A 25,821-nucleotide genomic window follows, 5' to 3' on the forward strand; every position below is an offset into this window, starting at 1 on the left:
AGGTCTGCACGGGCAGAAGATAGCTGTTGTTGCTTTGCAGTCTTGTATGCTTGCGTCTACGTAGACAACAATGGATCCTTCAGGCAGGCAAGCATCTTGTTCCTCAAATATCTGGCGAACCAATGATGCCGAATGAGCAGATGTTGGCCGGCGATTATCTGTTGGCTTGTAGTCGCTGAGCTGTACAAACTTCCAAGGGGGAAGAGCTGGCGTTGGTGGCTGAAGAATGGAGTGTGACGTTGTATAAGTCCTCAGTGCATGCGTGGAGTGCGATAGACTGGCCTTAAAGCTGCGCGCTTCACGGCGCTGCTGCATCAGCTCATCAATGGTATTGAGCTGCGCATTCTCTTGTAAAGCTATGACCGGTCTGATGCGTGGAAGGCACGTAATGGTCCTCATAGCCTCTCGGTTCACGGCTTCAAGGCGATCCCATTGGGCTCTTGTAAGATGTTGAAACTGGGCTTGATAAACAATACGTGGCTGCAGAACTGCTCTCACCAATTGCCGTGCAACAAACGAGCCTGCGCCACTAGTTTTAGGGGCAATTCTTCTCAGTCGTTATTCAAAGATCATGAACCAACTAGCTCGTCAAATGATGTTACTCGTACCTATAGGAAAAAAAAATTACTGAAGCGATTTTTAAGTTCTCGCTTTAGAATGGCATTATCGACAGCAAAGTGATCAGTACAGTTTCACATACGTTTTCGGTTTGATTGTATTTGTTCCCTTCCAATAACATATAATTTTATTAAGGCGATCATCATCGAATTTACGTGATTGCTCTTCTTCTTTCAATCTCCTAATCGCATTTTGTAGCTTATTTCGAGATTTTTTTACTCTTATGGAATGTTTTCATTGCAAAATAAGCGTGGTAGCACTGTTTGATAAGTTGCAAGAATTTATCATAGGTCGCATTGGAATGATTAATAACTAGTACTTCGCTCCAGTGAACTCGTTCATGAATAAACTCCGCGAAAAAAACAGGGACAAAAGGCAAGAAAACACGTACACACACAGAGCGCACTGTGTGTACGTGGTTTCTGCGCTCTCTGTGTGTACGTGTTTTCTTGCCTTTTGTCCCTGTTTTTTTCGCGGAGTTTAATCATGAACGAGAAGAGCACCAACTAGCCCTCCAGAAAACCCTTCTCCAGTGAACACCCATAACATTCTTTCTTAAACCTTTCAACGTGAGCGCTGGTATCCCGCCATACCTCATTTCTGTTTCTGTTCTTTTCTCTATTCATGACCATTTTTCCACCTCTAAGACAAAAGGAATTTTATCCCTGACATCAGGGCTTAAGACTATGAAAATAAACTTTTCGACGCGATTGGTTCAGACAAACATATGTAGGAGACCCGGGGTTCGATTTTATTCCTAAAGCCACCGCATTTTGAAACCAGCCGAAAATCTAAAGCAGGTCCACAGTTCTTTTAGACATCAATATTAAAGCCGTCGCCTAGTGTTAGTGTACGCCCATTATCATTTGAATGCGAAAATATAATTTTTTTCAACATGAAGAGTAATCCAGAGCTACATTTGAAGTTTGGAAGAACTTGTTAGGCTAGTTGGTGCATGGTTGTTTCTAAGACGAGTTGCGCACACGAAAAGATAAACACAGGAAGAAAACAGGAAGACGGAATGGGCGCAAACTATCAATTGACTTCTTTTACAGCACTGCGGCTTATATAGGCAGTGTGCACAAATGACCAAGGAGAGGGGAAAACATGAAAGAAGAAGGTCACATCATGTGCAAAGATCAATGATAGCGGCCCAGGAAGCTCCTTTCCGTATTGTACAGCATTACAGATACAGTTATCGCCTTTTATCTTGATGTGGTACGGTTCTAAAAGCTCACGCGCTATTTTATATTTGCTCCTGCCCAGAATCTTCAAGCTCTTTAACCATGGCTCACAACCTGCACATGCAATGCAATGAGCACGCAAGTTCGCTCTTTCTAAATTTTTAATTGACCGAGCATGCTCCCCTTCGCGTTCATTCACTCAGCGGCCTGTCTGGCCAACATACACGCGTCCACATTTGAGTGGGACCTCGTACACTACGCCCGTGGCGCATTCCACAAAGGTTTCGGCATGTTTTGCATTGCATCCGTTGTGTTCATCTTTTCTGCCGCTGATCCTCGGGCAAAACGCGGCGAGCTTTCGTGGCGCTGAAAAAACCACACGGACACCATGCCTGTTTGCCACTTTCTCATGGATTTGGAACAGGCGTTATTTACAACGTCGACATTGCTATTGTTGACGCTGATTTCCATATTTTAATCAAGTTAGCGTCCAACAGCATCTCAATAAGGAAACTACAGCGCCTTTGAAGATCTCAGTGCATCAAGCTGACCTTCAAAGGCGACTGCGTGTGTGAAAGTTGGGCATTTTCGCCACCCGGTTTGACCTTGAGTGCACAAGACACTTAAATGAAGAAAGTGCATGAGAATGGGACACGTGAGTGGCATCTGCAAGAACACCATCGTGTGCCCCAGATGCTCCGAGTACATAGCGGCGACGTTTGCAGCACGAGTACCCTGAAGTGTGCCAACTGCCTTGGCCCTCACAATCTCTCCTCCAAAGACTGCCCCCGCCTAAAGAACGAACGAGCACGGCTGAAGCAATTTGTGCGAGATTATTCTACGCACAGAGAGGTCGCTGCTCTGGTGCGACGACGTCTTTGCGTCATTGAAGGACTTCTGAGAAAACTGTTGCATTAGGTAGGGAGGCCTCTAGCATTCCTCCATCTCGTCCTCATCCTGCCGTACTAAATAAAGGGAGCCCGACAGTTGGTGAAGCCGGACTTTCTACTTCGGACGTTACCTGGTCATCACTCCCGAAACCTTGCCCGTCCACTGGTCCAGGAAAGTCAATGTCATCTCCAAGTTGTGCGCCTGCTGTTGATCCGGAGAAAGGCCAGGATCTCGGCCATGGCCAAGAATTGCAGGTTATAGCAATGCTCAAGTCCATCCTGAGTGCTATCCGCTCTGTGCTGGCAGGCCTGCGCACGCCCGAAGCACAGAATGCGCTGCAAGAACTTGATGTGTTAAATCCAGTGCTAGTGGCATTACAGTAGCTGGAACAATGGCCCCCCCGGCATTAACATTTGGACAGCAGCTAAAGCAAGCCTATATTTTTCAATTGAATGCCCGCGGACTACAGTCCCGAATTTCAGATATTGGGCAATAATATTACGTAAATAATTTCCCATCCTTTTCATTTGTGAGCTGAATATTCCAAAGATATTGCGACTGCCAGGCTACGAGGCGTTTGCATCTCCCGCGCACCGAGGAACAGTAAACTCATCATGTACATTTGGCGTGAAGTTACGTATGTGCTCCATCCAGTTCCTCCAAATAACGACAACCAGCACGTTTGAATAATACTGAAGAAGCGTAATCTCACGTTTACGCTTGTGGGTGCGTATATGTCGCCATCGAGTCGATATGACGCCGCGCAATTGAGTTTCTTGACGGCGGTTATGGCTGGCCCTTGGATCGTCATGGGCGGCTTTAACGCTCACCACACTATGTGCGGAGGCGTTAGAATGAACATTAGCAGATGAGAGCTTGTGTCCTTCACCTCCGAGCATGACTTTCATTGTCTAAATGACGGCTCCGCAACGTATATTCTAGAGACAACTTACAGCAGCTTCCTTGGCTTGGCTTTCGTTTCTGGATGCCTTACCAGCAACGTCCGGTGGTTTTCGGGGATCAAAATCCGCGGAATTGATCATATCCCTACGTATATGATAATGACTGGCTTTTCTACTTGCACTTCTGCCACACGTATGGGACGCATCGAATGGTCAGTGTTTCAAGCACTTATGGAAGATGCTTGCAGTGAATGTCAGCGCCGTGTTTTTCTCTTCCTCTTTCTGGTCCCGTTGTCTAGCGCTGTTTGAATTTTCTTGTTACAATGTTCCTCCGCACGTTTGGAGGGGAGAATATAGGAGGCCACAGAAAACGCGACACGGTTATTCCCCCAATTACAATTGCTCTTCTAATCACTTCGACGGAGGGCATAGCGTAAATACCGACGCACAAAGTTGAGCGTTGACCTCAGAACTGCGATGCACATGCAAAATAAAAATAAGCGCAGAATTCCAGCTCTCCAGGCACAACGTTTGAGGTCATACTGGGACACGCTTGATCCACAGAAACCTTTGTGACGCATCTGAAATGTAGTTCGTGGTCTCCGAGCATCCCCACACCATCTGAACCTTTTCAAGTCTCTCGCTCTCTACCAACGACGTGGTGAGGTCGAGGTAGCTGATGATGTCTGCTCTAGGGCAGCAGGACTATCCACTCCATCCGCAACGCTGTATTGCAGCGATGTTCCTGCTTCTAGGAATTCTCAGATGAACGTACCCTTCTTCATGGAGGAACTTGACGCCGCGCTGGCTTCTTAGAGACGGTCATCATCGCCGGGACCCGACAGTGTGCCGTACTCCGCACTTGCAAACTTGGAGAAGAAGCAAGGCGTGTCCTTTTGGAGTATTACAACAAATCATCGAATGAGGGCACAGTTCCAGAAGAGTGGAATTCCGGTCGTCTAGTTTCGCTCCTGAAACATGGGAAATCGCCTCTTGTCCTGACATCATACCGTCCAAATGCGCTGACTCTGTGTTGGCAAAGTACTGGAAGGATGGTGCTTACACGTATTAAGTGGTACCTGGAGCGCTAGCGTATATATCCGGCTATAATGTCCGGGTTTCGACGTGGACGCTCTTCAATTGACAACGTGATCGACCTGGTGTCACCCACTCGGCGCCAAAAATATTTCAAGCGCTTGACCGCAGCATTTTTCCTGGATATATACGGCACTGTAACTCACCAGACTATTTTTAACGCGCTGGAAGCTGCCTAATTTCATGCTTGAGAATTCTCCTGGATACGTAGTTATTTATCCAACAGATCTCCTTTAGAAGAGTTAACTGTTCGTCAGACAGCAGACATCGCTTAAAACATTGGAAGCGTCTACATCAAAAATTGGTTTGATCATAGAAGGTTGTGGCCAAGTACTACACCAGGGTGGCCAAATCCTGCTCTGGTGAGAGAGTGCGTTGTCGGTTCTGGTCACCGAGATAAGGCCGCACTCCAGGCCTGATTATGCAATTCCATCGACACGCGGATTTTTTTTTTTAACCCGGTGGAGAATTGCGCGGCACCAGGATTTGAACCCCGGTCCTCTTGCACGCGAGGCGGATGTTCTACCTCTACGCCATCGCTGCGCCATCGCTGCTGCTGAAGGATGGAGGGGACATCGTGCTAGAAAAACTAGCCACCCTGTATACGCAATGCCTTATGACCTCGACTGTACCAGAAGCTTGGAAGAATGCAAACATTATCTTAATTCATAAGAAGGGAGACGCCAAGGACTTGAAAAATTACAGGCCGATCAGCTTACTATCCGTTGCCTACAAAGTATTTACTAAGGTAATCGCTAATAGAGTCAGGGCAACGTTAGACTTTAATCAACCAAATGATCAGGCAGGCTTTCGTAAAGGATATTCTACAATAGATCATATTCACACCATCAATCAGGTGATAGAGAAATGCGCAGAATATAACCAACCTCTATATATAGCTTTCATTGATTACGAGAAAGCATTCGACTCAGTGGAAACCTCAGCAGTCATACAGGCATTGCGTAATCAGGGGGTAGAAGAGCCTTATGTCAAAATACTGGAAGATATATATAGCAACTGCACAGCTACTATAATCCTCCATAAAATCAGCAATAAAATTCCAATAAGGAAGGGCGTCAGGCAAGGAGACACGATCTCGCCAATGCTGTTCACCGCATGTTTGCAGGAGGTATTTCGAGGCCTGAATTGGGAACAGTTGGGAATAAGAATAAATGGAGAATACCTAAATAATCTGAGATTTGCTGATGACATTGCCTTGCTGAGTCACTCAGGAGGTGAACTGCAAATCATGATCAACGAGTTAGACAGGCAGAGCAGATCGATGGGTCTAAAAATTAACATGCAGAAAACCAAGGTAATGTTCAACAGCCTAGCAAGGGAACAACAGTTCACAATTGGCAACGAGAGCATAGAAAATGTGCCGGAATACGTCTACTTAGGGCAGGTAGTGACAGCTGATCCGGATCATGAGAGGGAGATAACTAGAAGGATAAGAATGGGGTGGAGTGCATATGGCAAATTCTCGCAGATCATGAGTGGCAGTTTACCAATTTCCCTCAAGAGGAAAGTGTACAACAGCATAATCTTACCGGTACTCACCTACGGGGCAGAAACGTGGAGGCTAACGAAAAGAGTTCAGCTTAAGTTAAGGACAACGCAGCGAGCCATGGAAAGAAAAATGATAGGTGTAACGTTAAGAGATCGGAAGCGGGCAGAGTGGGTGAGGGAACAAACACGGGTTAATGACATCCTAGTCGAAATCAAGAGAAAGAAATGGGCTTGGGCAGGGCATGTAATGCGAAGGCAAGATAACCGCTGGTCTTTAAGGGTAACGGAGTGGGTTCCAAGAGAAAGTAAGCGTAGCAGGGGGCGGCAGAAGGTTAGATGGGCGGATGAGATTAAGAAGTTTGCAGGCAAAGGGTGGATGCAGCTGGCAAAGGATAGGGTTAATTGGAGAGACATGGGAGAGGCCTTTGCCCTGCAGTGGGTGTAGTAGGGCTGATGATGATGATGATGATGATGACATCAAAAAAGCTGGTCAGAACTGTGTTAGCGACACGTCGTTTTTCTTTAAGAGGCTGAGCTTAAGTTTCTATCGCGCCTACTCAGATAATACTTTTTACTTCCATGTTGCCTTGTACGGGTGCGCATGCGCGGTGTTTTGGAGAGCTATATATGTCGAGCGCTTTCACCCTCATCAAACAATTGAAATGAGCGCCCGTGGTGTCGTCGTCTCTCTTGTGTGTGTGTTGTTTTCGCGCAAAAATCTTTTTAATACGTAACAGATCTCCATTTGTGCAGACTGAGGATGGCCCAAAAAATTCTCATTTCACTTCCCGCAGAGTCCCGCAGCGTGGAGTGCTTCGCCCAACGCTGTTCAACCGTACACTTGTCGGTCTTGTCGCCATACTACACAGTCGGCGCATCTCTCAATCTATGTGGACGACATCTGCATCCGGGCATCTGGACTTACGCGTCCACAAGTTCGAGCGAGACTTCAAAAGGCGTCAAATATTCTTGCGGCCTACCTCCACCTGCAGGGTCTACATATTTCAAACGAAAAGTCCTCGCTTGTTGCCTTTACACGCAAGAACATGTGTCCTTATACCGTATACATAAACGGCACAGCAATACTCTACGCAAAGAACCATCGGTTTCTGGGAGTACTCATCGACCGAAATCTATCATGGACTCCCCATATTTCATACAGGAAAAAGAGACTGACAGCGTTTTCTCACGTGCTAGTCTTTCTTGGGGGAAAGTCGCGGAGAGCGTCAATGCGATCTATGATGCAGCTCTACAACCTCTTATTCATAGAGTTACTTCGCTACAGCCTCCCTGCACTTGGAAACATTCAAAAAACAAACATACGAAGTCTTCAAAGCGTTCAAGCTCGAGCCCTCCGCACTTGCCCAGGATTGCCGAAACGTTCCTCTACGGCCGCATCTGTGCTCATCCATTCCGTACCTAAGAGTTGACGAACTGAGGGCGCATTTTCGACACATCTCCCGGGTGCCCTCTCACCATCTTGCCAATCTTCTTATTACCAGGCCACGCATATCGTCTACAACACCATTGATGCATATCGCGCAATTCTGCCGTCCGCGTTTACACCCGCCTCCAGACCATTCTCGCCACTTTCAAGCCTGCACAATCGCCGTGTGCTTCATCAATACCTGGCATCAGGAAGAAGATCTATTTATCGCCGATAGAACTAAAACAAGTCACTCTTGAATATTTCTATGAGCACCATGCAAGCCGGTACGTCTACACTTGCGGCTCAGTGAGCCCTGTCAGTTCTTCGGGATCCGTGGATATCCCAGGAAGGACCACCGAAATCAGAGTTAGGAAAGCTCACCAGGCTTCTTCGACGGGTACAGCCCTCACCGCTTTTCGTGTCGTCATTGAACACATCAATTAACAGCGCCCTCAGCAGTGGTCTGTTTTCACCCATTCCAAAGCTGCCCTCCAAGGCTTACATGCTTATCTTCGCCATGGAGTCCATATACAACTGTTCGCGGAAGTAAAGGGCACGACATTACCAATCAATGGCTACCGGGGCATAACGGCATAAAAGGCAATCACCGCGCGGACGAACTCACGCGAACTGCTCACCACGACGGTGATTTTGTGTCGATCCCTATTTCGAGATCACACGAAACGGGCAGGCTTCGCGCACTTCCATGGGACGTCTCGCTTGCCGCGTGGGATTCAGGCCAATTTTCCAATTCACGTTTAAAATCAGTGAACCCCGATCTGAAGCTCCGGCTTCCATCCGGCCTACCACGACGTGAAGAAACTTTGCTGTGTCCCCTGTGGCTTGGGGCAGCTTACACCAACCATTACTCTTTCTGAATCGGCATGGCTCATAGCCTTGTATGTGCCACCTGCGGGTAAGACGAGACTATATCTCATATTCTTTGTGACTGCCCTGTCTGCAGCGCCGAAAGGCAGTCTCTCTGCCGTGCGTTGGAGCGTATAGATCCACGCCCACTGACGGAAATGAATATTCTCGGCCACTGGCCGCGGCGATCGTCGCCGGTGAAGGCCTCCAGGGCACTGCTACGCTTCTTGCGTACTTCTGGCTTGCACGATAGGCTATGACTTTAACGAGCGCTGTCTTTTTATAGTGACTTCAATTTACTGCGACTCTTTTTTCTCTTTAATTTTTGATCCCTTCACCCCTTTCCTCCTGTGTAGGGTAGCAAACCGATTATTCTCCCGGTTAACTTTCCTGCCTTTCCTCCTCTTCGGGAATGTTTTAATCTTCACGCACTGGCCTTTGTCGAGCTGGTTGATGCATGCTGATGGAACCTGATTGAACAGCGGTAACGTAACACCGCTTGTGTCCGTGCTCTTCTCTTACGTCCGATCGGTTAGCGCTGTTCAGTCGGTTTTAAACGTCATTTTGTACGTGCAGAAAATCTGTAATTTTCAAGTTTGTTGAAGTTTCTTTCGCAAGTATTCTTCCGCTTTGGCAAGATTAGTCGGAGATTCAAGCAGGTCTTGTAGAAGCATGTTAACTCTCTCGGGGTTTTAATTTTCTTCCTTCAGCGTGCCGTTTTCAGCAACTGCCGCTGCGGCTTGATGGCTCGTACCTTCAGACGTTACTAATAAACGCCATCGTTTCCTTCATTTCTTTCAATAGGGCACGGAAGCTTCTTTCCTCCGCACGTTTTTTCCTGTCGATTGCTTCTTTAAATGTTTTAAATTGAGATTAAAGCTCATCTTTGAGGTCCCTAAGAAGTTGTACTTGTGTTTCGCTATACAGATTTAGAGCAGCGTGTGAGCATTGCAGTCCTATTGCCAGCAGTGAAAGCGGAACAGCACCAAAATGAAACTGTGCATGTGAACATAAAGTTCTTGCCTGCAGTGTGCACAAAGGGTGCAGAAATTCGCCCTCACTACGGCTAATGCCGCTTACAGAAGATGTGTCCAATTTATATGCGCAGAAATGACCACGTAGTGGGGCCAGCACCTGATCTGTCTGGATGACCGGATGCCGAGTTCAGTCAGAATGCACAAAGGTGTCCTGTTTCGGCCCGATGATAGTTGTCCTGGCCGAAGACGAGTGGCAATTGAGGTAGACTCACGGGATGCACGTGCGCGGTCATCCACCGATGAACCAGCTTCTGTCGTCGCTCTGCAACGTGCAGCAGAGGTGGTTAGGTGCGGCGAGTATCGCCGCCACCGAAAGAAAAACGATTGATTTCAGGTTTGGATATTTTAACGAAATAAGAGCATATGATATAGCACCTGGTCAGTTGCCGCGTTTTCGGGAAGCCCATCAATGGAAAATGTTATGCTTTCGGGACTGAGTGCAAGTATGTATCGTGCGACGGAAAATGATTATTAGTTAGTATTAGTCTCATTTCTCCTTCAAAGGGATAAGAAATTACGAAATATTACAGGGACTTCAGCAGAAAAAAGAAGGTTCCTGTTGATTTTTAACATATTGATGACTGACTGTGTGGTCACGTTAAGGTTCATAAAATTTCAAAATTTTTGGCATTGCTTGCAAGCATGTCTGAAGCGTCGTTGTCAAATTTTCCCAAGGGCTTTAAAAAGCGCTAACTGGCATATAACGGACACGGACACACACGACCTGTGTCCGTTCGGTGCCAGTTAGCGCTTTCTAAAATACTAACGAAGAAATACCATCTATCCTCCATAGTGGCTTTTTTGAGCAGACATTTTTTTTGCTAGTTCAATTTCGGGTTTACACACAAGCGCATTCTGTAGGTAAAGCTGTCAACCCTGTCCCGCGGCTGACCATACGGCTTGTGAAGATATCCGTTTCTATCCGCCGTGATGGCTTAGTGGTTATGCTGCTCGGCTGCTGACCCGACAGATGCGGGCTCGATCCCGGCCACAGCGCTCGCGATTGGATGGGGCGAATTGCTAGAGGCTTGTGTATAGTGCGATCTCAGTGACTGTTAACTCCACGTGTTAAAACCATCCGGAGCCCTCTCCTACGGCGTCCTTCATAGCCTGAGCCGCTTTAGGACCCTAAACTTAATAAAACCATATCCTTTCCTTTTGAAGTGAAAAGCATCTCTACGCTAGGTCGGGTAGGCCGGAGAATGACCTTGAATGACCATCAGCCCAACCACGTTTATCCCTTTTTTACGGCCCGGTTCGGGTCTCCACCGATATATCTGAGAGAGTTACTGCGCCATTTCATTTCTTCAAAACCAATACCCGCACCGGTGGCTCAGTGGTTAGGGCGCTGTGCTACTGATCCGGAGTTCCCGGGTTCGAACCCGACCGCGGTGGCTGCGTCTTTATGGAGGCAAAAACGCTAAAGCGCCCGTGTGCTGTTTGATGTCAGTGCACGTTAAAGATCCCCAGGTGGTCGAAATTATTCCGGAGCCCTCCACTACGGCACCCCTTTCTTCCTTTCTTATTTCACTCCCTCCTTTGTCCCTTCTCATACGGCGCGGGTCAGGTGTCCAACGATATATGAGACAGATACTGCGCGATTTCCTTTCCCCAAAAAACCAATTATTAATATTATTAAAACCAATACAATTTTCTTCGAAGGCAAAGGAAAAGCGAAAAATTGCTGATGGCCTAGCTCTGTTAGGCCAGGATATACGTAGCGAAAGCGCGGCTACTTCTGCATCGGAAGAGTGCATTTACCAGATGCGCCTTTATTGATGGTTAAACCTTGAGCCGTCGTGGCGGAGTGGTAGTGTCTCCGCCTCAAACGCCAAACGCCCTTGCTCGATTGCAAGCCTCGGCATAGGTTTTTTTTCTTTTATTCAGTGAGTGTGCGGGAGGGGGGGTGCTTTCAGTGGCTCCCATAGATACCACACCCGAATACGTTGGTTAGCGGTTAAGCGCGCGCTTCACGGCGACGTCACGTCGGCCAAAGCGAGACCTTCTATACTCCAACTGCGCTTGACCACCGACGCGTTCGGCGGCTTCAGCGCATTCTGACCGCAATGGCGGAGACTTAGAGCATGTCCCTATTTCGCGCCGAGCGCGCCAGTCGCCGCCGGCCCGGCCAGACCGGTTCGTCTCGGCGGCAAGGCGCGCGTTGTGACGTCATGTGCCTCCTCGGAGCACCGCCACTGCGAAATCGCAAGTTCGCTGCCAGTAAAGCATTCACTTAAATAACTGGCGCCCTGCGACAGTGGACACCTCAGTCGGGCTTAAACTTACGTGGCGGTAGCGAGAGCTATGCGCTGCATGCGTTCGCATTCACAACGTCAGAGCAGAAACGCGGCACTGAAGCTATAGACCTTCGGCGTTCATTGCGTTCACTGCTGCTGGCGTTGACATTGTTCAAGACACGGATGACTTTGAGGAAAGGACGGGCGCATAACTGGCTCCCTGGGATAGTGGTCGCCACAATAGTGCTTGGACGTACTTGGCGTGGGTGAGAGAGAGACGTGGGCGGCATGAATTAGCGCTTACAATGTTGAGGCCTACGCGCAGCACTGCAGCAATAGGCCGCAGTGTTCATTCGGTGGCAAACCTCTCGCGATCAATCATTAACTTCCGCCTGCCAGAGTGGCACGATGAAAAAAAATAATTGGTTTTGGGGCAAAGGAAATGGCTCAGTATCTGTCTCATATATCGTTGGACACCTGACCCGTGCCGTATGGGAACGGATAAAGGGAGTGAAAGAAGAAAGCAAGAAAGGGGTGCCGTAGTGGAGAGCTCCAGAATAGTATCGACCACCTGGGGATCGTTGACGTGCACTGACATCGCACAGAACATGGGCGCCTTAGCATTTTTCCTCGATAAAACGCAGCCACTGCGGTGGTGTTCGAACCCGAGATGAAAAAAAATGAAAATTGGTTTTTGGGGTAAGGAAATGGGTGGAATGCCTATCCAGTGCGCGGAACGCACTCAACGTTACAGATGCCAAGCCGTGTCTAGTTGCCCGATACCCAAGCTCTCTAACCAGGATTAGCAGTAGTTCAACCACAGCTAATTATTGCTTATGTAACGCTTTACTTATGGTATGAGCCAGCATTTCTGTCAGTTCTGTGACAGTGATGTTCGGTATAAACGTTTCAGCGAAATAAGTTTGTTGCGATAAGGGCCTAGTTTTTTGCGTCATGAATACTCAATGACAGCATGAACTCGACCGAAAAAGATGGCATTTGACTGGTCAGTATGCCAGTTTTTTTTCTGAGTAATGAGATATGTCTTCATGTTTTCTCGTTTAATCCCGGCTATTGTGTGCTCGCAGCGCAGAACATTGTAGTCAGTTACACCACCTAATCCATTCACAGACTTATTATCTAGGTCCGTGCTCTGTGTTGAGACAAATTGTGGTTTCATCATTCCAGAAAATAAGCCCTTTCAAAATGCATACAGGTAAAGTGAACCCTCCAGTGCAAGCTTACTAGTCGATACAGCCAAATTTTGTCTAGCCACAGCGCCGAGAGTAATCACGTTTTCGAAATTCTAAAAAGTGGTGTGGCTATTACTAACGACGGGCTACAAATCCCTTATTTCACTCTGGTGGCTACTGTTAATACCTAAAATGTTAACTATTGGAATTTTTTCCATCACTTTATTAGTTAACGCAGTTATAGTCCGCCAACAATAACTTTACTATGCTGCGAAAAGATTGTCATTGCCTCAACAACCATAATTTTTAAATTTTGAACCTTCTGAAAAAGGAAACATTCGGTATATACATGAAAAAATGTAGAGAACGCAAGTTTCGTGCACATAGCTCAAGAAACAGCGAGAAAATTAGCTGACATCCTGTGATTATTCCACAGGACGATTTAGGTTCACCTGGGAATTTTGAACTTGTTTTAGTGTTTGTTTTTCATGACGCGGCTTAAAGTTGAGAACAGTTCAAACAGTACCTTCAGAAGCATGAGGCCAAAATACCGGTTTGGTTGGTAACAACTTTATTTAAAAGTCCTGCAGAGGTTGTCAAAACAAAGATTTAATCGGTACTACTGTTTCAAGCGCTATATAGGCTAACGTTGCGCTGTTCCACGACTATCGCGAGCTTAAAATGGCCGCTGTCATGTTTAATGATTGTTTTTTTTTCAGTGTACAAGGCAGGCAGCTCTGTTACGCATAGTGCTGCGCAAGAGGTAGTGTACACCACAATGTAACAGGGATAGATGAGGCGTCATTAATCTAAGTGCCGCCTGCCACAGTGGTCAGTTTGCTCATACTCCAGTGGACAGGTTGTGTTGACGCCACGAAGTCACGCGACTTAGCTGTCGCGCCAAGGTTGCTTCTATTGGGATTCCTGACAGGGAAGGCTCCTCTTTCCCTCTTTTCCTCTTGGCATTCCAGTAATATGCGTAGTGGGGCTATGTGGTTCATTCTCATGATTCTTTTTGCCCTCTCGGCACCGCATTACATCCTCGTACTCCGGTGCAAGGCTTTAAACGATCGCCGACGCCAGTCAATTCTTTACGACTAAAGTACGAACGCTCTTGCGCCAAAGATACTCCCAGTGCCCACACTTCTGGCTTAAATGTTTAGCATGTAGCCAGGCGAAATTTCGCGACACTGGAGTGTCACCACCACTTTTCTCCTAGAAGCATGCTCTGCAAACGATCGCAGTGTCTCGTGTGGCGGACATTCGCAGGTGAAGTCGTCCTGGATAAGTGCTCGTTCGCGAGGGCCACGATGCGCTCGGGGTCTCTGGCATTGCGGGACATCACGCTTGCCGTCGAGCCGGGCTCCCTGGTGGGCATCGCAGGACCCGTGGGCAGCGGAAAGTCCACGCTGCTTCGGGCCATCCTCGGGGAACTTCACACCGTGCAAGGTAGTCTGGTCGTTAAGGTGAGTCGGTGCAGAAGAGGCATATGCTTAGTAGAAGGTTCTTGCGGGCTAGTTGGTTCGTATCAGTAATAGGTACGATTGCGTGAAAAGGACAGGACAAGATACATGCAAACGAAATAAATTAGCGGTCTAATTGATGATATGCCTAGATTTTTCGGCTGCAGAAATGCATGCAAAACAAAGTACAGTTTTTGAGGAAACTTACTTTTAATCCCGCGTTGGTTGCTCTGTGCTCTCGCGCAGGACAGCGAGTAACGGCATGTGCTAACGAAATGCACATAGTTCATGCAGGTTACAACGACGTGTCGTGCAAAAATGTAATCAATGTAGGATGCACTTCTGGCAGTGGCTTGAAGTGGATTGTTTCCTACTGTGACCCCGAGCAGTTCGCGCATGAACATTGGCAACCACTGTGATTTCATAGCCTCGACGTTAAAGTCGTCGCAGATGAGGGTTGCGTCCGCTTCCCGCGTAATTATTCTGCTCACATTCGCGTAGTTGATAAAAGCAGTGTTCATGAAATCTTTTATGTAATTGTGGGCGTTGTTTAGCGAAATGTATATTCACGCAGTCACCTCCCGTCCGCTGACGTCGCACATGACGGACACATGTCTCCACTCGACAGTTTTTTCGGGCACCTCGCGGACAAGTGGCGCCGTCTGGCGTCATGACCGCGACTTTTGCCTGAACTGCGGCGGATTACTGCGCGGCGGCGGCATTCCTTGGCGCCGGGGCGCACGCTCTAGAAACTTGCCCAGACTAACAATCTTCTGCATTGCGCAATGTCGTTATTGTAGATAGTAATAAAAAAACTTTCGCAGTAAGTGCGGCTTTAATTGACGATATTTGAAGTAATAGTTACGACAACAAACCAGAATTTTTAAACTCGTCTGTAAATGACTAGGGCACCTGTATGTCCTGTAGCCTTGGTGGGAGGAACCGTGACGGACAATGGGAGTTTGAAAAGTAGATGTTAAATACACACTTGCATTAAAATGGACACTGGCTTCTGGGTAACGCTGACCTTAAACTTAGTTATTCCTGAAATACGCACGGCGCGAATATTTCAGCGGAAAGAATAGCGATCAGTGTAGTATTTTATCAGACCACAACTCTATCAGGATAAACTGATTTCGTTGAGGGTGTCATAACGTATTTGGCGACTCGTTTTATCGCATGCTCCTGATGTGTTAATGGGAGTAAAGCTTGGACATTTCTCTTCATGTAAGGAAGCAATTACTCACTGGCATCCACCCATGCGCAGCCATAAAGCTGCAAAGGAAAGCTATACAGCTTTCTGAGAAACTGCGCAGTTAAAAAAAAATTCGTCCTTGTCCGGGGTTCGAATCCGGGTTTCCGCTGTAGCCGTATGGCTGCGCTTTGGTGGATGCCAATGAGTAATTGCTTCCTTACTGCATATCTATTCCACTTTGGGGGATTCCCCTAAACACTTCACCAACACCATTTCGCTTCATGTATTCCAATTTCTTTTGTACTTTGCTGCAGTAAGAATAATGAAATTATTTAGGTAATTAGGGGAACAAAAATATTCTGCCAAAGTAATGACAGTACAGAAATAGCTCATAATTCCTTAGTAATGTGTCATAATCGTTCCTCGAAAGTGGAATATTTTCGTGCTTCCACGCGTTCAATAATGTTTTGAATTAACGAGAAAAAATTCCCGAAATAATATCACCCGTCATGTTTACGTGTGCAAGACTGATATTGTCCTCGGCAGGGCTCATAGCTTAGTGCATACGACATCTTCATTAGTGATGGGCAAAAGGAAAAAAAAAATGAATATGGAACTTTTTTGCATGTACGGGTCATTTAAACAAATTTCAGATGCGAGACATTAGTCACGATCGAATTATCGTAATACAGTTTGGCCGTGCCACATGTGGCAGCTTTCGCAAAGCTCTAAGCTTCAACCATGAAATGCGAGAAGAAGGCAGATATATTAGGTTGCAATTCTTCTTGAACCGAATAATATATTTGCTGGGAGTATTCATCAAGAGAGAAAATAATGAACTGGCCCTCTTAACACTGGTGCAGTCAAATAATGTCAAACTTCAATGCTAATCTTGTGCCTCCAACCAGAGCTGAAGTAGTCTTTGTTTAAGCTCATAACCTAAAGCTTCGATTCAAAGTTTCAAGGTTTATCTTGCTGGTTTTCCATGCAGCGTATTTGCATCACGCAGCAAAAGTTAAAGGCCAGCAGAAGTCCACTGCGTACGCAGGGGTTCACATATCCGCATAGAAAAGTGGCGGGGAGGTAGGCACTTCCGGTCACGTTCTCGGCGCCTAGTAAATATTCACGCTGAGTCCTGTTAAAAGGAAGGAAATGAAGAGAGAGATAATAAACATTTATTTGTAAAAAAGGAAGCCGGAGTGTATTGTGGGCGGGCCCCTCAGTTAAAGACTCCAGTGACTTCCGCCGACGCTTTGGCGATGGGGACTAGCGCCCCCTGGTCTTCCAGTGTGCCGCTGGCCAGCGTCACCTGCCACTGCTCCAGCGCCGCGTTGTGCGTCTTTAAGTGGTTCTGTTTATCTGAGCATGTCCATGTAATGTGCGTGAATGTGGGAATGTCGCAACAGCAAGGACGTGTATCTGCGTATAATATTGGCTGAATGTGGTGTATGCGGTGGAGATTGGGGAAAGTTAGTGTTGGGATCCGTCTTAGGTGGTAGGAGTCCGCATTAAAAAATTATGTGGCGGTGGGTAGAGACGACTATTTAGGCGGAGGGTCTCTAGGCTGGTTGAAAAATGGGTTGCGAGGGGGTAGAGTGTGGAGTCACTGTGCCCCGCTCGGTTGGTATAATCTCGAGCTAGGGCATGTGCCCTAATACTGCGATCGAGACCTGCACGTCCTGGGACCCAGGTAATGACATAATTATAGTGATAGCCACCCAGAACGCGGGAAGCCGTGCGCGGGACGCGTCCACTCGTATAGGCTCTAAAGGCGGCTTGGGCGGCTGTAAAAATGTGGGGGCCATAGTGTTGGGTGTCGCTAATTTTGGTACTGATGGCTATTGCAATGGCTTCTGCCGCCATCGGATCCGGCGCAATGAAGGACGCTCCAAGATTAAGGGTGTTGGCGTGGTTGACCGCAACGCAGCCGTATCTGTGGAGCTGTGCCTAGGTAGCCACATAACAAACATAGCCGTATTGGTCGTCTTGACTACGGTGGCTGCGAAGACAGGCCTGGCGGTGGGGGCCTGTGACTGGTGCTTCATATGGCGAATGATAGGGTTCATGCAAAAGGGCGAGCGAATAGCGTTGGGAATAATTCCTGTAAGGGCCATGGACCTGGTGGCTTCCGAGTCGCCTATAGTTGAAAGGACGGGCCTACCCGCTTAGGTGGTGAAGAGACGAGTGTGTTGGGAGTTTAGAAAAGCTTTTTGGAGTTCCACAGATCAAGAGAGATTTCCCATTAAACTATGTCAAGACAAATAACGAAACATGAACTGCGCAGTAGGCGCTCTTCGCTTAATCCCGTCGTCATGCGACAGATATTACGAAGGAAAAGCCGGACGATACATGAATGTAAGCGCCAAAAGGCACGAGTTGAGGATGAAGTATAATTAGCATGGGTATCTACAATCTCACGCTGTCTCTTGAAAATTTAAGCAAAATATCAAGCAAGCAAAACATTGATCAAAGATACGACTGCCAGAGAATTCCTTAAGGCATATTTTTCATTAGGTGAGGATACCTGGCAGGTTTGTTGCTTCCTTTCAATTCATTTCTCGATTGTATCAAAATAATTTTTGAAATGAACCCTATCCTATATGAAACTTCCATTAGCGGTCGGACGAATAAAAAAGTACTTCCCTGTGCAGAAATATTCGCGGATAAATATCGCTCGCAAAGTAGCGTTTTGGGGACTACGTTGCTTGAGAAGCAGTTGAGTAGCAATTCTCTGTATGATCTGGAATCAACAAAAAGCTAATAGCAACTGCAAATTCTATTTGCGGGGAAGCGAGCAGAGGAGCAAGTTTGGCAGCCCGATCCTGTTCTGCCACGCGCCAAGGCAGCCGAAGCAAACAGTACAAGAATCCATTGGATGGGCAAGTTTCGTAGTTATTTTTATTTCTGACACGCGGTGCCGCCTTTTAAATCTGCTCCTCGATCGGCTCGGTTGTGCGCAAACATGAATCGCAGTGTACAAATTTCGCTGATTCCGGACAGTGTAGGCAATCCCTACTTATAACAGTACGTTATTCCAAAATCGACATCAGCACATGGTGCTTTCCTTGCAAAAATTGAACGCGAAAAAACCAGCACATGGTACATTCCTTGCAAAAATCTAACGCGAAAAACCAGAAGTTTGAAGTTCAGATTGTTTTTGTCCTTCATCTGAGGTTTGGAAGCCATATGTGTTGGTTAACACTTGAGAACACTTACCTCATTTGGAAATATTGTTTTTGCTTATGAACTTAGCGTATGCTAGCATTTTCCGCGAGGAACAACAAAACGAAAATACTCCAATGAGGCTAAAATGTTGTATTTGCTCTAAGCTGCCTATCGAAAGCACGATATACGCAGGACAACACTTGGGGACAGTACCAATTTGAATTAAAAAAACTGACATGCAAATAACGTTTTTTTTTTCAGGGCAAGGTGGCTTACGTTCCGCAAGTGGCTTGCGTTTTCAATATGACGCTGAGAGACAACGTGTTGTTCGGGAAAGAGTACGACCCCAACCGCTACCAGCGAGTTCTGGAAGCCTGTGACCTGGCTCGGGACTTGTCGATGTTCCCAGCCGGGGACCTTACGGAAATAGGAGAGAAGGTGCTTCAATAAGTGCTTTTCTACTCCGCATAACCTCGTACTAAGTACAGTCGAGCTCACATATAATGGCCGCAGTTATAACGAGTGCTCATTTATTAAGATCGAGGGCGTTGCAACCGTCAAAATGTGCATAAGTGCAAAGGAGCTGCATTTATGACACAACGGACAACCGTGGCGACGTAGCTTTGTTAAAATTAACGCGAATGCGCCATAATTCGGCCCGCCGTCGGAAAACACGCAATTCCGGTAAGCGCAGGGATTGAAGAGCGTCACCGTGCCTATGTGACACCGCCTTCTAAAGCACGTGCGCACAAAAAAACTTCATAAAAAAGGCGAGACATTGCCGACAAAAGAGCCCCGTTTTACCAAACGCTGCTGTAAGAAACACATGCCCTGAAAGGTGACACCTGCTTTGGTGGAAGGCACGGCAAGCTATTTCGTCAACGTCCATCTTTGGGCGATAGAGGGCTGCGACCGGCGGCTGCCCTTTGTTAGCTGGCTAGTTGGTCCATTAGGGATAAGAAAAGCAATGCAAACAACACGGACTATAGAGGTACAACAAATGCGCTTTCTTTAAGTGGTTTATGTAGGGTTTATTGTGTCTCAAAGTGGTTTACTTGCACGTGGAATATAAACGTACAAGAAACAAAAAGTTTAAAGAAACCACGTGATCTTTGACCATTTTTATTTTTCACTGCTTTATATTGCACACGCAAGTCGCTTTCAATTTGCAGCAGTCAGCACGTGATGTGTTGTCTCTTTATGCCGTCCGTGTTCTTCCAACATACGCATGACCGCCCGGAAGAGCTTGCAAATTGCCGTGATATGGTTTCCATCGAGGAAGCCGACGCGCATAACGAGGTTTTCCAAAAAATGAACGTCAGTTTTGTCGGACAGCTTATTTCTGGCAGTAAAGAAAACGTCCGCTTACTACGAACCTCGGATACAATTCACACAATCTACGCGACCGAGTTAACACTCATCCGTCATAAAAATCATTAAATAGTATCCCTAAGGCGGCTGAAAAGTAGAAAACTGTGAAAGAAGGAGATCCGTTCAACCTACGGCGAAGTTCTCATTCCTTTATACGCACTGATGTGTTCTTATTTAGTAACTGGTAACCGGAAGAAGAGCTTCTGAGACAGGAACAAAGCAAGAGAGCAAGAAGAAGAAAAATATCATGACTAGTTACTTACTATCATTCACCCAAGAGCCGCTTACAGCTGTAAGCGTAGGCTACCCTTTCTTTTATATTTCTTGTAGAGGTATGTTCCTTCGCGCTTTTCTTTCTACACAATAACCCACAAACTCAGCTGTTGGTCGATAGAGGCACATTGAATTTATTCTGTTATAGTGAGCCCTTTAGAGCTTGTAACTTGCCCACAAAATCTTTTTAGAAACAACTTATTGTTATAAATAAATTTTTTACTTCCGTTTCTGGATTGCTTATCTACTTCCCGTCTGGAACTTATGTGTGGAATTCCTGTCATGTTTTCATCTCCTAGCAAGTTAGCAGGTATGTGCTGCGTTGTCAAAGACAGAAAATGACAACATGAATGATGAAAGAATGTAGCCACTCGCTTCGAAAAACGCAATATGAATTTCGTATGTGGGATACTGCTCTCATGCAAAAAGTTCTGCGCGGAGCACAGTGGCACGTGCTCTAATGAGAAGTTGCGAGAGGTACGTGCGGCGGAGGTATAGTTTGAACGGCGGTGGTTCAGCGGCTACAAGGGGCTCTACCTGTACGCCGCAGTTCAACACAGAGGTGTCCGTGAGAGGCAAAGAGCGAAAAATAGGATAGCTTTGGAAGGACATCAGCATTGAAAAAGAATATAATAACAGTATGAGCACTCTTTCCTCGCTCTATTACTACACTTAGCACCTTACCTGCCCGGTGTATGCGTCCACGAGCCACCCAGTCGTGCTGTCTACCGCCCTCATTGCTTTTATGTGCCCCTTCCTGAAGAAAAGAACTTTTGGACATGCAGCGATTGCACTGTATTCTCTGTCATATATCTCTGTGCCTTACGATGCTGCAGAATTCCAAAACGCGAATCACCACATTACCCACGTTTCAATGCGTGTGAACTAAATGGGTCGCTGGCGAAAAAGGTGTCCTGTGTCGGGATGAAGGCGCGCTAAATAAACTGCGGCAATGAGCCACTTAGGACACTGGGAACGCGAGACAGCATTTATCATGATCATCATCATCCGCCTTACTACGCTGACTGCAGGGCAAGCCCCACTCTCAGCTCTCTCCAATCAACCCTTTCCTTTGCCAGCTGCGGCCACCGTATCTGCGCCAGATCCTTAATCTCATCCGCCCACCTAACTTTCTGCCGCCCCCTGCTACGCCTGTCTTCTCTTGGAATAAACTCCGTTACCCTTAAGGACCAGCCTTCGTATTATATGCCCTTCCCAAGTCCATTATTTCCTCTCGATTCTGACAGTGATGTCATTAGCCCGAGCTTGTTCCCCTACCCACTCTGCCCGCTTTCGTTCTTTTAAAGTTACATTTATCATTTTCTTTCCGTACCTCGCTGCATTGTCCTTAACTTAAGCTGAACGCTTTTCGTTAGCCTTCACTCTTCTGCCCTATTGGTGAGTACCGGTAAGATACTAAGCAGAACGTGTTGTTGTTGTTCCTGTATATTGGTAAACTGCCATTCATTACCTAAGAGAACAAGCCATATACACTCCACTCTGTTTTTGTTATTCTAGTTATTTCCTGCCCATGATCCGGATCGGCAGTCACTACCTGCCGTAAATGTATTCCCTTACTACTTCCAGCACCTCGCTTCCAATTGCGAACTGCTGTGGCCTCGCGAGACTGCTGACGATTACTTTAGTTTTATGCATGTTAATTTTTAGGCACACCGTTCTTTCTGCCTTTATAACTCAATGATCATGCTTTGAAGTTCACCTCCTGAGTGATTTCGCAAGGCAATTCCATCAGCAAATTGCAAATTCTTCAGGAATTATCAATTAACTCTTATACCCTACTGTTCCCAATCCAGGCTTCAGAACCACATTATGAACGATCAGAGGCCCGCATCTGTAAAGCAATCATTGCAGCCAAATTGGGCAGGAAAGAAAAAAGGAGGCGTTTCTTTGACACCTCTAAGTGCTACAACGCCAAATAGTCCGGTCAGATATTGAGGGTTTGTTCCCCCGCCACCGCAAACCGAAGAGAAGAAGGCTCCGCGGTTTCTTCTTTACTGAGCCCGCTAGATGACCGCATTTTTGTATCCAGCTGCCTAATCCTGTAAATGCGAGGAGCGAGTGGCGTTCAATCGATAAACAACAGATAGGAGTTCATTCTGTAACGGCAACTTGTTGGCTTGGTTCCCGTCATCTTCAGGACTATATTATGCCACAGCATTACACTTGCGCTTCAGTACCCAAGCGATCGAGATACAAACGTCCATCTTTACTTTCCTGCCAAGCCTCAGGAACGCCACTTGTGTCGCTCTTCACGCCGCGAATGCTGATGTCAGTCTAGATTCTTCGCGCCGAGCAAGACAGGCTGAACATCAACGTAAAAGACGGCAACCACAACATAAGCCATCCGATTCTGCAGTTGTAGCGAAGCGTCAACCAAGTGCGGTGCGGCATCAACAGCTTAAACCTGCCAGACAAGTTCTAAAGTTCAAGCCTTCCAGCGCAACGACTGTATACGGATGCCATTAACCCCAAGCGGAAAATATTGTCGAAAACTCCCGCTCAACGCGCCCCCAAAATACGTTATCTACAAGCTTCAAAAACTGCAGAGCAAAGAGCCCTTCGACTGGAAGCGGATTGCTTGGCGAAGGCAGCTCTACGGAAGCGGAGAACGGAGGAACGAGAACAGCAGCACGTCGCCGCGACAAGCATCTTCAAGCGGGATTTTCTGGACAGTATATTTTCCCACGCATGTTCTGTGTGTTACCGACACTGGCACAAGAGGGACCTAACCTCAGTGCCTGAGAACATATTGGCGTGCTACAGACAATTTTTCCCGAGGTGATGGTTTACGGTTTAGGGGGGTTTAACGACCCAAAGCGACTCAGGCTCTGAGGGTCCCCGTAGAATGTTGCCTCCAGCGAAATTAGATTACTGCGGCTGGGATCGAACCAGATCTTTCAGGCCCGCAGCCGAGCACCACAACCACTCAGCCGCCGTGGCGGCGTTTTCCTGGGCTGAGTTATAGGAGTGGTTTTGCTGAGTTCACGACTTGTAAGATGTCCTTGAGACAATAAAAGGTTCTTTCCTGCTCTGTGAGTAATGGGTATGCATATCCTACCAAGCCTACAAATTTATTTATGTTAAATGTGGTTACAGAACAGCTGATCTCTCCCCGAATCCTTTTCATGCAGGTTCGCCGACTATTGTACGACTCTGTCCAGTACAGGTTCAAGAGGCCGACTGCTAAAATCTTTCCGCGTAAAATCGAGGGCGATCACTTCAGTCTGGTAAACATTAAGTGAAAAATGGTTAGCAAAACTTCCTATCGTCCGGACTTGGTTTCAAAAGACAGGCTTATGCCGCCGATCTCAACATTGTTCTCGTAGCCTGAGAGGGCTTCAAAGGGCGGAAAACTGTTGTTGCACATATAGCGCATTTACAAACAGGGTTACATCGTGAATAATTTTCACTTCATTTCACAAACATTCAGTTTTTAACTAAAACCGCGTGGTGCCGGGAACAAGGCGCCACTTCACCGTGCGTTTCCTTGGGAACATCATCTCTTTTCTTCAGATCTCAAGTATTCTTTTAAATATGGCGCCTTGCACAACAGGAATTTTCGTGCTTAGCACCTTGATAATGCAGGCAGTTGTCACCCACCGTGTATAGAAAGCGCAGTCAAGAACAGACATTTTTTGTGCACACCGGGGAGTCGGGATTGGCTGGCGGCGTGTGAGCGTATTTCGGTTCCACTGCAGGGCTACAACCTGAGCGGCGGACAGAAGCAGAGGGTCTCCTTGGCTCGAGCAGTGTACCAGGACAGCAGCGTGTATGTACTGGACGACCCACTCAGTGCGCTCGATGTGAACGTCTCTACAGCGGTGTTCAACCGACTCTTGGGCAGGAATGGACTTCTCTCCAACAAGGTAGCCTATGCGCGCAGCTATGGGGCAAGTCCCTTGGCATTTTTAAGCTCTGCTAGTATCACGCACCTGGGTGAATGAAACTTGTAGTTTTCATTTCACTTCAGTCACCTGTAGAATAAATGTGAATATGACGAATGTAATACCCCGAAAGGGGTCTTTAAGGTAATGAAACGAACGAAGGAACGAACACCCAATACTGGGTTTTTTTTTTCCTTTCTTCCTTTCTGCACGCACAATGTTGCTATGTTCTGTAGTAGTGCAAATGGTCGCCTTAAAATTGAAAACAATATATAGCAAATTACAATGAGGGCACAAATGGCTGAGTTCACTTGTTGTTTCCTGCCGCCAGATTTTTCTAGGTATTCGCATCCTCTTTCTACCTCCTTTCTACCTCCTAAATACAGGTTCAGCTCTGAAGCAATCTTCTTCAAAGATTGGTATTTCACTGCTGTTTAAGGGATTAAACGGTTAAGTGCCATACTATACTCATTGTCCTAAATTGCGAACTTTGCCACTGGTTATGTGAACACTTAACCTCGTTTCTTTCATTCGCGTACTGTCACTCTCGTTTATTAGTGCAATCGTTGATGTCGATTCTAACGTGAAATGTGTAAAAAGGCAGAGTGAGAGGTGTCTTTTATATGACTACTACGACCGGGTTTAGCAGTTATCTATGTATCGCTTAAGTGATCCTTTGGCTACCATGATTGGCTTTTCTATGTAGACATTTAAAAAATAAATGTACGGTATGGTAATCAGCATTATCAGACAGGCACTCACTGTATATGGCGCATACGTAATATTACCATGCAGATGTCCACACAATTGTCTAGGACGTTCAAACTGTGAGCTCTATTCTTGCTGTGAGAAAGTCTTCACTGCCTGTCGTAAGAGGAAAGATCACCAAAACGCGATTCATTAAATATGCATGCACAAAAAGAAGTTTAGAGCCCTAGTCTACTCGGTAACTGTAGTTAGTATACACCCCAGAGTGCCATTTGCGCACTCGAGGCAGATGATCGGACGTGTGTATATATATGCATGCACAATGCAATACTAAAGATATTCATAGCAATCACTTTTTACGCAGACGCGGCTGATTGTGACGAGCCAAGTAAGACTGCTGGAGCACATGGATTTCGTATTCTTCATGTGTGGAAAAACGGGTGTGGCGTTGAGAAAGCCCGTAGCACTGTACCACAATGGAAAAAACAACAACCAAAGCCCGCGTGGGGACTTTTTCAGCTCCAGCGACCTTGATGGCAGCAGGCAAGTTTTTTGTTATATATTAGTAAGAATGTCTCTCCATTTTCGGTCATAAATCTAGGCACACGGTTTTATTAATTGCTTTTCCGCATCACACTACACCTGCGCTATAATACTGAACACAAGTAAGTAGCTACAGTGTTCGGAAATGTTCTCAGCTGTGGACGTGACTTATCTGGAAATTCTTATACCCTCATTAAAGTGGATACTGCACATCAATTCTCATTCATTTATTCATT

At 46.6% G+C, this 25,821-nt stretch overlaps 1 protein-coding gene across 7 annotated transcripts in view; it reads left to right on the top strand.

Moving 5' to 3' along the window:
• LOC144107794 (multidrug resistance-associated protein 1-like) overlaps window positions 1-25,821 on the top strand; it is a 592,391-nt gene that overhangs the window by 377,859 nt on the left and 188,711 nt on the right. For 6 of the 7 annotated variants that reach the window (XM_077640975.1, XM_077640979.1, XM_077640976.1 and 3 more), the window contains 4 exons: window positions 14,232-14,428; window positions 19,047-19,223; window positions 24,149-24,316; window positions 25,407-25,585. In XM_077640975.1, coding sequence (XP_077497101.1) covers window positions 14,232-14,428; window positions 19,047-19,223; window positions 24,149-24,316; window positions 25,407-25,585 — 721 coding nt within the window. The remainder of the gene's footprint in view (window positions 1-14,231; window positions 14,429-19,046; window positions 19,224-24,148; window positions 24,317-25,406; window positions 25,586-25,821) is intronic. The other variant, XM_077640978.1, reaches the window with a different exon arrangement.

This window comes from Amblyomma americanum, chromosome 10 (genome assembly GCF_052857255.1).
Source record: "Amblyomma americanum isolate KBUSLIRL-KWMA chromosome 10, ASM5285725v1, whole genome shotgun sequence".
Taxonomy (NCBI): domain Eukaryota; kingdom Metazoa; phylum Arthropoda; class Arachnida; order Ixodida; family Ixodidae; genus Amblyomma; species Amblyomma americanum.